The sequence below is a fragment of the Phocoena phocoena genome, chromosome 7 (genome assembly GCF_963924675.1).
Source record: "Phocoena phocoena chromosome 7, mPhoPho1.1, whole genome shotgun sequence".
NCBI classification, from domain to species: domain Eukaryota; kingdom Metazoa; phylum Chordata; class Mammalia; order Artiodactyla; family Phocoenidae; genus Phocoena; species Phocoena phocoena.
Genome location: NC_089225.1, coordinates 114,989,410 through 115,002,460, shown reverse-complemented (window position 1 = coordinate 115,002,460; position 13,051 = coordinate 114,989,410). Strand labels below are relative to the sequence as shown.

Genomic DNA, 13,051 nt, shown 5'->3' with positions numbered 1-13,051 from the left:
TTTTATTCTTTATGTTAATATGCTAACAAGTTAAATTTTATCTCAGTACTTATGTAAAATTTATGGTTTCATTTCATAATACAATTTGGATTCCTTGCTACATTTAGGATATGTTTCTACTATTTTATATGGTTTTAAAAGACGTAGGATTGATATAAATCAGAGCCAGAAGCAAACAGCTATAAAGCTGACTATCCTTGACTTAGTGTCTGATTTAAGAGTCCATGTTCCAACATAATTTCCAGAAGGAAAGCAACGTCTAGAGCCTTAAAGTCATTCTGAGTTGTCTAAACTGAAAATTACTTTAATAGGGGAAAAAAAGGCTTTTCTTCGGCTATAAAGATCTAACTTTATCAGATTCAAATATCATGCAAAGAAGCATAAGGCCACATATTAGTGGATAAAACAAATGCAAAAAATATAATTATGAGGAAACATTATAAATATCTAAAAATAGAACAGTAAGAAAGAATGTATCTTTCATAATCAGTAATGTGAAATTTATTTTAGAAAAAGGTATTTTAGGCTCAACAGTGAAGCTACGGCAGAAGTCTACACGGGAGCTTCTGAAGAAGGCTCAGTCCCAGGCAGGGGTTTGAGACCAGGAGCCAAGCAGGAAAACATTTCTTCCTGATTTTCACTGTCACCAGAAAAAGCCCTCAAGTAAGGGCTGGGCTCCTCTCTGCCACGGTGGCAAGTTACATAAACTACAAAATTACACACACAAAAGCGTAACACATGTGCAAAGGACATTCCAAAGCATTCCAGTAACAACAGTTGGGAAGCACCTACAGATGTTTTTCATGTTTCTTTTAAAGACTAGTCAAAATCTCGCTGAAAATAAAAGCCCATAATTACTGTGACCCAGAAGTCGAGGACAGGAGAGTTTAAAGCAGTCTCCTTGGCCAACAGCTGACATGGCTGGCACATGTGTCTCGCTGTGAGGGGCCTGAGTGCAGGATGGCCAGGGCCTCCCTGGGGACCCACCCCCTGCGTCCCCTCTCCTCCCACCCACACGCCCGGCTCTGGGTCCTCAGCCTCCAGGCCCCTGCACCCCCTGCACGTGCCGGTCCATCTCCACCCCTTCCTGTCTAAAGGTGTACCCACACTCCGCCCCTGCCTGCTTTGTTTCTCTCCTGAGCACTAAGGGCTCTGCTTTCCCTAGTTTATCCTCGAGCTTCTACTGCAGCATAAGCAGCAAGAAGGCTGGTCTCACCTGGCATCCCAGCCCGGCTTCCATAGTGGTGCCCGGAGCATCCCAGGTGCTGGGACACACCTGCCCCCGAGAGCCATGGGGTCGCGGAAAGCGGCACAAACGCACACCGACGGCCTGTCCAGGTGTCCAATCCCTGACTGTGCTTGCCATAAACTTTCTGTCCTTTTCTTCACTGTAAGTTGTCACTTTCTGTGATGTCTCCAGCATCTCCTGGCTTTTTCTTTTCACTTCAAATACCATATACTTACTCTAAACTTCCCATTTTTTTTAACTTCTAATATGATGTAGAAAAATTTGCAAATTGCATATTTGATAAGGGGTTAAGATCCAGGATATGTAGAGAACTTTTAAAACTTAACAAAAAACCCAAGCAACTCAATTCAAAAATGGGCAAAGGACCTGGATAGATATTTCTCCAAAGAAGATATATATATACAAATAAGCCCATGAAAAGATGCTCAACATCACTGACCATCAGGAAAATGCAAATCAAAATCGCAGTGAGGTACCACCCCACACCCATCAGGATAGCTGCTATCAAAAAAAGAAAGAAAGAAAGAAAGAAAAACCAAAGACAACAACCAGTGTTGGCTAGGATGTGGAGAAATTAGAAACCTCATATGCACTGTTGGTGAGAATGCAAAACGGTACAGTCACTGTGGAAAACAGCGTGGGGCTTCCTCAAAAAGTTAAAATAGAATGGCCACGTGATTAAGCAATCCCACTACTGGATATACACCCAAACGAAAAGAAAGCAGAGTCTTGAGGAGATGTCTGTACACCCATGTTCACAGCAGCACCAGTCACAAGAGCTGAACTGTGGAAGCAACCCATCTGCCCCTCAGCATTTGAAGGGCTAAGCAAAGTGTGGGCCATCCGTGCAGGGGGACATCATTCACCTTGAAAAGGAAGTTCTGACACGTGCTGCAACACGAGAGAACCTCGACACCACGGGGCCGAGTGAAATAAGCCACTCGCTCAAGAACAAATACTGTGTGATTCCACTTATTTGAGGTACTCAGAGGAGAAGAATCACAGAGACAGGAGGATGGTGGGTGCCAGGGGCTGGGGGTGGGTCAGCGTTTCAGGGCGACAGAGCTTCAATTTTACAAGATGAAGAGTGACAGGGATGGACGGTGGTGATGGCTGCACAACGACAAGACTGGACTTAGCGCCACTGAGCGGCGCACTGAAAAGTGTTTAACGTGGTAAATCTCTCCTGCATCTATTTTACCAAAAAAAAAGAGCAAACACACACACAAAAAACCCCTCAAAACAAAACCAAAATAGTTAAGTCTGATAAAACTGTGTCTAAAAAACATAACTTTTGTCTATTAAACTGGAGATTTCATTAAAAACTATAATAGGTGCTGCTGGGGGGTATAAAGTGCTTCTGCCCTTTGTGGGGCTCCCCGAGGGCCGTACAGCACCCACTGACGCAGAATCTCCAGCTCCAGATATCCATCTACAGGGAAAAATCCAGAATGTGTATAAAGATTTATCACAAAGAAACTGAAAACTAGAAAACTACGTAGTCATTAAAAATTTAAGGAGAAAGTATACAGAAACATGTTCAACAGTATGCTAAGTTTAACAACAGACTACAAATGTATGTGGTTTGATTCTAGGTGTGTTTAATGAATATATGTGAACAGATAAAAGGGTGGAAGGATATTCAGAACGCTGTGCTTGGCTGTTTCCTGGGTGGTAATTCTTGGCTACAGGCCTTCCCCATCTTCCATTTTCTTACAAGGGACACGTGTGATTTGTAACAATCAGCTGAACTCCCTCCCAAACAGTTGGCATCAGGAACCCTGTGTGCCATCCTGGCTGGTCTCTGAGTTACCGGCTGCGCGAGAGCCTTGCCAGTGGCACAGCACTGCCAGGGAGCGGACCAATCAGCACCGGTGCGAGTGCTAATCCTGGTGGACACGCTATTCGTGAAACAGCAAGATAAACTTTGGAAAAAACGTGTATTAAACACAGTACAAGTGAAAACACAGAATACTCTCCTTGAAAGAAGAGAGAATTGTAATCTTCCAGCCAGCTTTCTGGAGAATCTTGGTTACTTTCTTTAACTGAAAGTGATCAGTAACACAGAATTAGGTTCTTAGAAAATGAATTGTGTGGCTGCTACCACCTCGCAAAGCTCCACTGAGAAGTAGAGCTTGGAGGAAGTCTTGCGGAACACCATACCTTCTGGTGGGTGGAGGGGAGGTGAAGAAAGGGGGGAGGGGAGGGGAGGGGAGGGGAGGAGAGGGGAGGGGAGGGGAGGGGAGGGGAGGGGAGGGGAGAGGAGGGGAGGGGAGGGGAGGGGAGGGGAGGGAAAGAAGGGGGAGGGGAGGGAAAGAAGGGGGAGGGGAGGGGAGGTGGAGGGAAAGAAGGGGGAGGGGAGGGGAGGGGAGGGGAGAGGGAGGTGGAGGGGAGGGGAGGGAGAGAGGGAGGTGGAGGGGAGGGGAGGGGGAGGGGAGAGGGGAGGGGAGGGGGAGGGGAGAGGGGAGGGGAGGGAAAGAAGGGGGAGGGGAGAGGGGAGGAGAGGGGAGGGGAGGGGGAGGGGGAGGGGAGGGGGAGGGGAGGGGAGGGGAGAGGGGAGGGAGAGGAGGGGGAGGGGGAGGGGAGGGGGAGGGGTGGGGGAGGGGGAGGGGAGGGTGTGTTTGTTTTGTTCAGGGATTGAATGAATGGACGGAGGGAAGAAATGAGGGTCAGGAGAAATGGGTCAGCAGAGGGTACCCGGGGTGGGGGAGGGCACACATTCCAGAACCCGTCAGCTCTTCTCAAAACCCCGGCCGCCCATCCTGCCCAGAATCACCTGAGGATTCCTCAGCAGCACGGCATGTTTTAAAGGTGGCCCTGGCGACCCGAATGTGCAGTAGGTGTGAAAGGCTCACTGGAGGCTGCAGGGGGTGGGGTGGGGGGACCAGGAGGACGGCAGCGCTCTCAGATGACCTGGCTGGGGACAGGAATCAGGACGGGATGCAGACAGCCCCGGGGCCAGGCCCACCAGCGGCCCACACTGGGCAGCAGCCCCCGTGGATGGAAGCAGCAGGAGAAAGGCTACAGGATCAGAGGATGGCTGGCAGTGGTCCTGTGTGGACGAAGGGCCCGTGAGACGGCCTAACGGGTTTCCAGAGCAATCCACGTACCTGGGCAGGGTGAAAACGGGCACAACCTACAACCACAAAGTCCACGCTGGGGACACACCCTAGAGAAACCAGCGCACGCGGCAACACACACAAGAGCATCCGCAGCAGCACTGCTCCTAACATCCAGACACTGTTCACCACCGAACAGAGCGGATTCTAGTAAGTGCAGAAAGCCCTGGGGTGTGCCAGGCTACACAGCTCAACGTGGGGGGCAGGACATGGGGTGTGTGTCAGGCAGCCGAGCGAAGGCCTACAGAGGAGGATTCTGGGCCTTTCTAGCCTCCCCGCCCACGTGGCCCCCGCAGGAGCAGCCAGGCGCGGACGTCACCCCCCCCCACCCCCGCTCTGGCTACACGTCCGGACGGGGCCCCTGAGCAAAGCCGTTCCCAGACTTGGAGCAAGGCCCTTCCTCACGCCATCGGGTGGTGAGGGGCTGAGATTTAAAACCTGGTCCTAACGTGCCCCACGCGGCTGCAGGGAGAGGGACGAGCGTGCGAGCCCGGGAGGCCTCGGTGGTCAGGCAGCACCACTCTCAGGCGGGCCACCTCCTTGTGGGGAGTTGGGCCAAGAGTGCAGGCATCGGGAATTTCTGGGAAGGGGTGGAAGCTGAACGGGAACAGCGATTCAAGGGCCCAATCAGTGAAACAAGTACAAGGTCAGCTCTTCTAGCCTCCTATGAACACAGGACAACAGAACCAAATTCTTTCTGATCAGTAAATGAGAGCGTCATGTGGATAAGAGCAAGGGTTCTGGAGACAGCCAGGGGGTGGGGTGGGGTCACAGGTCAGCTGTGTCACCCGGCAGCTCACTCTGCCTCTGCTTCCTGCTGGGGTTGCCAACGACATAAACCCGTCCCGTGTCTTAAGGGCTCAGGAAACAGCTTGCAAGTCAAGACAACCCAATGGGCAAGTTTCCTTTCTATGACCCTCTGCTGGGACCCTGAGACAAGTCTGCTGTCTTCCATTACACAACCGTGGGGATGGGTCTTCCCTCGGCGACATTTCCCGATTCTTTTCCATTTGTCATCGGTCATCATCGCGGGGTCATCCAACATAGACTGTGCGTGCCAACCCTCAGGCATGTCCGTGTGCAGGCGTGTGCGTGCATGTGTGTTGGAGCTTCGATACCACAACTGGGTAAACGTCCACACCTCTGCCTCGTCCCACCCTGCCACATTCCTGGGCTTCAGGGTCAAAACACAGATCAATTTTCCAAGACAAAATAATAGGTTTCAAAACCTAGGGCAGAATCACATAATTGCTGCATATACTAGGGACACACAGAGCTCTTATATAAAGCCTATATTATCGCCAAACTTCAGATGCTGAATTACTAACGTCTTCCTCTGAGATCTGACCAAAATAAGCTCTCAGGCGGTTTCTTTGCCATATTTAGGGCGCTCGTGTAGGAGCAGCGACAGACGTCTGGCTATGGTACTCTCCGGAATTCTGGTTATTTCTTCCTGGCCAGAAAGAAAACATTAAGTGTTTACTGGAATAGCAACTTCAAGTCCTCCAGCATGGGACTTCATGGCTGAGAATCTGTCCTCCTACTTGCCACATATTTAAGCTAAAGCTTTTGCAATTCTAAAAAAAAGAAAGAAAGAAAGCCCACTCTGAAACTTTTGAGGATGTTAAGAAAAGGGGAAACGTGAGCAACCTTCACGTTCATTAGCACTCCACCACGCCTGCCAGCGAAGGCATGACATTCACTCCCGTGGGTGAAGTCTCCCTCACCCAAACCACATCCCAGACTGTTCTCTCAATCACTAAATATCACTCTTTCCGCAATACCGACTCCAGATAACAGAAAAGCTATAGGTGACGTCCATTCCTAAACCCGCCATGAATGGTCAGCGACGCAGGAACGTGCCCTGTCCCCAATGCCGCGCCCTCTGCAGTCGAGGGGAGGCCTCTCCAGGGAGGACAGGACCGCCAGCTCGGCCCCTCTGCTGCTCCCAGGGCAGCATGGACACTGCTCACACGTACAGGGCAAGGAGCTGGACACTTTCTACTCCCTGACTTTGCACGCAGGACAATCGAACCGACACACGGCCTCCAGATGGTTTCTCTTACAGCTGAGAAAAAAAACTTTCCAGACCTGAGGTCAGATTTCTAATTTCAAAACCACAGAATTCATTTAATTAACTGAAAACAAATCATGATTTTACTAGATCAAAAAATTGGTCACTGGGCTTCCCTGGTGGCGCAGTGGTTGAGAGTCCGCCTGCCGATGCAGGGGACATGGGTTCGTGCCCCGGTCCGGGAAGATCCCACATGCTGTGGGGCGGCTGGGCCCGTGAGCCATGGCCGCTGAGCCTGCGCATCCGGAGCCTGTGCTCCGCAACGGGAGAGGCCACAACAGTGAGAGGCCCGCGTACCACAAAAAAAAAAAAAAAAAAAAAAAAAATTGGTCACTGACTGACCTTCAGGGAGTTAAAAATCCCATCAGTAAATGTCAAACATCACTTAAAATTAGACAGAGTTGAAGTTCCACCCTGAATCCATCAGATTTCTCCCCCTTTCTTTGCGCCCTTCCGGACACAAACTAGTAATCAATATAAAGAACCACAGAGTACATCTTACTTCATTATCATATGTAATCATAATAAACATAAGTTTGTTAAAGCAAATGATCCAAATGGATGAGAGTAAATCGTAGACATTGGCAGCTAGTACTTACAAATGAGATAAATATTGATTTAAAAATACAATTGTCAGGGGACTTCCCTGGTGGTCCAGTGGGTAAGACTCCATGCTCCCAATGCAGGGGGCCCGGGTTCGATCCCTGGTTGGGGAACTAGATCCTGCGTGCTGCAACTAAGAGTCCGCATGCCGCAACTAAGACCCGGCACAGGCCAAATAAATAAATAAACAAACAAATACATCTTTTAAAAATAAATAAAAATAAATACAGTGTCAGTAAAAGTCTAAATGAAACTTTAAAATGTTTTAAAAATTTTGACACGGCAGCTCCCGCTCCTCTACCAGCTTCAGTTCCCAGGGCCTTCAGGGCCTGCCCTCAGCCTGCTTTCTCTGTGGTCCTCACAACTCTGGGATGTAGAAATGTTCACGCCACGTGTGGTAACTGGGCCACAGCTAGACGGTTAACTCCACAATTACTCATAATCTATCCAAGGAACCAGCCCAAAGATAATTTTTTTTTTTTTTTTTTGTGGTACGCGGGCCTCTCACTGTTGTGGCCACTCCCGTTGTGGAGCACAGGCTCCGGACGCGCAGGCTCAGCAGCCATGGCTCATGGGCCCAGCCGCTCCGCGGCATGTGGGATCCTCCCGGACTGGGGCACGAACCTGTGTCCCCTGCATCGGCAGGCGGACTCTCAACCACTGAGCCACCAGGGAAGCCCCAAAGATAAATTTTTAATGGTACAATTCCCATATTTTTGGGCTGAAAACCTTCCTATCTTTAGCCATTAAAAATTTTAAAAATTTCACCTCAAACCACAACGAGATACCACCTGAAACCCACTAGGATGTTTAGAATCAAAAAGTCAAAGAACAGTAAGTGTAGTTGAGAACGTGGGAAAATTGGAAGCCTCATAAAGTGGCTGGTGGATATAAATGGTGCGGCTGCTTTGGAAAGCAGTCTGCCAGTTCCCCAAACGATCACACACAGTCGCTGTACGACTCAGCAGTCCCACCCCCAGGGGTCTGTCCGAGACAAGTGGAAACGCATGTCCCCACAAAACCTGTACCTGAATGTTTACAGCAGCGACGTTCGCCAACAGCCCAAAGGTGGGACGTCCACCAGCTGACGAGTGGGGAACAAAAAGGAAAATAGTGCTGCGACGTCTAACAACGTGGATGAACCCCTAAAACACCACGCTAAGTGACAAGCCAGTCACAAAAAGCCACGTACGACTCTGCTCAGATGAAAGGGGTCTGTGGAAACAGGACCCAGGTCACGATTTGCTTAGAGCTGGGGGGCACTGAGGATGCTGGGGCTGCGAGGGCGACAGCTAAAGGGCATGGGGTTTCCGACGGGGAGGGATGAAGACGTTCTAAGACTGACCGGCGTGATGGCTCCGCGTTTCTGTGACTACGTTAAAAGCCACTGACTTGCACGCTTTACGTGGGTGACTGTACGGTTATATCCCAATAAAGCTGCCAGAAAGTTTCAGCTTATCCAGTGCTGCTCAGGAAAAAGCAGACAGACCCCAGCTTCCAGCTTCCAGCCACCCTGACTTTGGGGCAGCAGGACTGCAGACCAAGAGAGAGAAAGCCAGAGGAAGAAAAGGCTCCCGTGTGGCCAGCGGTTCTGGCTCTCAGAGCGCCGGCCGGTATCGTGGGGCCTGAGCTGGCGTAAGCAAAGCTCACGTCACCGCCCTCGCAGGTGGGAGACAGACGGAGCCGGGGGCTCGCGGATGCGCTCACCCCTCGGAAGGAAGGCAATGAGGGCTGGGGGAGGGCAGCCTCAGCTGCTGAAGCAGCAGGAGACGATGAGCCACAGACTCTGCCTGTGAAGAGCCACAGGCACCAGCAGAAGACGCCGTTTCAAAAATAACTAAACGTCACCTTCTTCCCCTAAGAATAAACCTTCAGTAACAACCAGGGGAGTTCACACAGGCCACACCAGGCCAGGTGTCACCGGCTGCACATCAACCCTGCGAGTCTGCCGAAAATACTGCAGAATACTTAGTAAAAAATAAACCAAATCAGCACACCGTAAAATCGGTGTGGACGGCCCCAAAACCCCAGACACACAAAACACGACACCTGAATCCCTAGCGTCAGAAGACGTTGCCATAGAGGGAAAAACTAAAAAGTCTCCTAACGAAAGCACGTTACCCAAGCTCACCCTCGCTTCCGTTCGGTCGACCGCACTTACCGGCACTGGTCCAAACACGGAAGCAGCCTCGCCGCCCAGGACCTGCCTTCCAGGAGGAGAGCCCGGCCAGCTCCGGGGTGGGGGCGTCTTCCCCAAGACCTGCCTTTTGTGCCACCAACAGAGGCCATCCGCCCCGGGACCTCACTGCCCGGCACCTCAAGTCTATACCACCCACAGACCCACAGCGAAAGTCACCCAACCACAGTGTGTCTCTCAGTCCAACTGTACGGGGCGGGCGGGGGAACGACAGACAAGATCAGTGACCAGGGATGGTGGGGCAGGGGCGGCAGGCCCAGGGAGACCCAGACTGGGCTCTGCATCTCGGATCTTGGCGACGGCGGCCCACGGGAGACACTGGGGAGAAGGGAGCAGGGCAGATGCACCTTCTCCAGCAGCCCCTCCCGGAGGAGGCCCCACAAAGTGCTTCATCTGGCAAACCCGCCCAGCCCGCTGACACCAGATACCAGAGCTTCAGAGACTTTCCAGGGACTGTGCATCTGATCCCTGGCAGCAGCCGTGTGAGAGCCTCTGCAGAAAATGGCCACAGACTCCAGGTACTTCTTCAACCTGGGCTTGCCTGGCAGCCTGCTTGATCAGCCAAACCCGGCAGAAGGTACACGTGTGAATTACAAGCCTAGGCCTCAGGGACCTCACAGCTGCCACCCCCGAGCGCATTCCCATCACCATGTGCACAAGGTCACGCCAGCGCGCTGGAGAGTGAGGTCCCACACGGAGAGAGGTTCCAGCTGGGGCCGCAGACACGTGAGCGAGGCCATCCTAGACAGTCGACTCAGCACTCAGACCAGAAGAACCTCCAAGCCAACACTCAGACATGCAGAAAATATTAAATATTTGCTCTTTTAAGTTATCAGGTTTGGGGGTGACGTGTTACTCAGCAAAGCTAGCTGATACAGTTGTAGACGGCCAGGGCACTCGGAAACAGAGTACAACTAACTTACAAAGAGATACATTGAGTTTTCACTTCTCCTGAAAGGGATGCATCAGTGAGTAGCACAATTTAAAAAGGACCCCATCCAACTCGGGATATACAACAGCAATCTGACTCTTTAATTGCTGGTAACTCTGCCAGGTCTATCAAGATACCAAACACGATGGTTCTATTCGGTTAAAAGAAACAACAATCTCAATTTATTAAAACTTCGACACGCTCTCTATATTCTGAACCTTTATAAAATGCTATCTCTGATTTAAAAGTGAATTTCTCAGAGAAGGATTACATCTTATTTATGACTCAACAATAAATGTGTGCTTTTTTTCCTTTTCTGGTCCTAGGTTTAGTTGATAAAGACCGTTAAGCAGGCCAGAAAAAGATGCTCTAAAAGTAAACCCTAACTAATGCAATTCTTTTCTTTTCTCTTCTTCCTTCCTTTCTTTCAAAAAATCTGAACCTCTTTTAAGCCTAGACCATAGCAAATGTGTTTATCATAGGACGGCTACATGGTGGGAATTCTTCCAAACATTTGGCCGGAAGAGAGGTGGGAGCCCAGCTAATTCCCAGATCTTTAACCTGTTTCTCCAGGTGACTCATCCGAGTACAGTAAGATAGGGACCGAGAGCCAGTCCCCCCCTTCAGGGCTCAAAGGTGGCCTGTTCCCAACTCCCCGCCCTGCAAAGGCTGCTTCTTGCAACACAGGAGTGACCTGGGAAGGTGGACAGACAGGCCCTACCAGTTCCAGTTACCACTGCCCTGACGAAATGACATCTGGTTTCTTCCTCAAATAAGACCTAAAAGAAGCATTCAGGGTTCCCTGAGTTCAGACACTAGGAATCTAGGCACTAGATACCTGCCATCGAACACTCAAGGTGTACCCTGGGCTCCAAGCAGGAGGGCACCTCTACTCCTCAAGCCCCCCAGCTGGCCTCTCCCCTCCGCTCCCCGCCCCCGACCGTGCTCACCTCCTTCCTCACCTCTGCCTTCTCACGCAAGGCATCCTGCGATCAGGCTCTGCGGGAGCCTCAAGGCCTCCGCTAGGCCTCTTCACGCCGGGCCCACAGCTCCTCGACCATCTTTCTATTTTCTGTGTAGCATCTGGACCTCTCCCCAAGCATAAATAAACCTCCTGCTAACGTTTAAGTTCATTCTCTCGTCTTTACTTTGTGACATTAAGAGCAGGGGATGCTTCCAAAGGTATTACTTTAAACCAATATAAAAATATTAGAAAAAAGAATGTATTCCTGCATTACTTATGAAAATAATTAATTTTTTAAAAGAACGTTCATTCTATCGCCATTTAGAAAATCAGAAAAGATGTTTTCAAACATTTGCTATATCCAACTGCCTTTGCCAACATTATCAGTGCAATGTATTATTAGAGAATTTTCACAATAAAAATGTTCCTACTGCTGACCTAGAAAGACAAGCCCTGTGCGAGCGCTGTGCCAGGCTCTTCGTGTGCTGAGTGCTCTGCCCTCACCCCAGCCACCCTGGGAAGCGGGGACCTGAGTCACCCTCACATTCAGACGAGGACACACTGCGAGGCTAAGGGGTGTCCCTCACCCAGAGGCTCGGCCACCAGGAGCTGGGTGGAGACAAGCTGGTTCCAGTCTGCACTGCGTGGCTCTCAGCCAGCCTCTCAAAAGAGAAGAATGTCAAGACCACATTACGTCAGAATTTTAAGTCAGGAGAACACCACTCCCCAAACTAAAAGGGGAAACGCAGACGGAGTTCCCAAGGATTTTATTACCAGCCCAGCCACTCATGGGCGACTTGATAAACAGGCAAAGTCTAACCAGCAAAATGGAGTTTGGTACATAATACCAAATATTACCCGACTTCTAGAAAACGCGAGGAACTAGGCCTCCAGGAATCTTGCTTCTTACCTCAACGTCAAACACCTCGACGGAGCTGTCCAGCAGCTGCACTCGGATGGGCGTCCTGGCCGCTGGCCACGCCGCTGCTGCCGAGGGGCCATGCCCAGGCTCGAGGGTGCTGACGCCCGCGGGGGTCTGGGCGCCTAGGCGTGTCCCTGGGGTCTGCAGGACGCGGTAGGTTCCTTCCAGCTCCCCCATTCTTCACCAGCTAAGAGTGAGGAATGCACTAAAACACACAAAAACCCCCCAAATTATCCCCAGTTATTTCGATATTAAAACAACGTAAGAAAATTGTCAGGTACACAAGAATTCTCTGCACTGTTTTTGCCCTTCTACGAGTCCTAACGTACATCAAAATTACGAGTTTAGAAAGATTATCTTCTCCTCATACCTCGACTGGCGAGCATACACAGCAACACGCCCCAACACCACTATCGCTGGGGTGCACGCAAGCTGGCAGTGCGTGAACTCATTTAACCCGCAGACCCTCTGAAGGAGCCGCAGCATCTCTGCCCACCGGCAGGGGAGGGGAGGCCCACAGCCGCCTGCCTCTCTTTCCCCAGACCACCCGGAGGCCCTGCACCTCCTCCCTCCACCAGCCCAGACATTCACGTGCTGACCACACACTCTGTGTGCTGGACAGCGCTTTTCAGCAAAGGGAAAGGGGTACACACAGCACGGTGCCAGCATGGGTCCCGGGTCCCACCTCTGCTGACATGGTGGGGAAAATGCCAAGCAAGGTGGATGAAGACAGCCAGGCTGTCTGCCCGCTTTGCACACCCTGGTTTTTCTAAGCTGTGTCACCAGGCTGGAGTGGGTGCCACCAGTGGTTCAGGAGGTAACTTCAGACTTGGCGCTGAGTGACAGCCTGGCACACATCACGGGGAGCACACACGTGCCACCCTTCCCAGCACCCGCCCTGTCCCGTCCTCATAATACCCTTGTGGTCACCACCACCCACGCCCTCCTCACCTATGACGACACCGAGGGTCTGCAAGGGTCAGAGAGCTGCC

At 51.0% G+C, this 13,051-nt stretch overlaps 1 protein-coding gene across 1 annotated transcript in view; it reads right to left on the bottom strand.

Annotated features, from left to right (window-relative positions):
- FARP2 (FERM, ARH/RhoGEF and pleckstrin domain protein 2) overlaps window positions 1–12,236 on the bottom strand; it is an 83,112-nt gene extending 70,876 nt beyond the window's left edge. Inside the window, exon 1 of the mRNA XM_065880203.1 lies at window positions 12,048–12,236. Within this exon, the coding sequence (XP_065736275.1) occupies window positions 12,048–12,236 (189 nt within the window). The remainder of the gene's footprint in view (window positions 1–12,047) is intronic.
- Window positions 12,237–13,051: the final 815 nt, after the last annotated feature.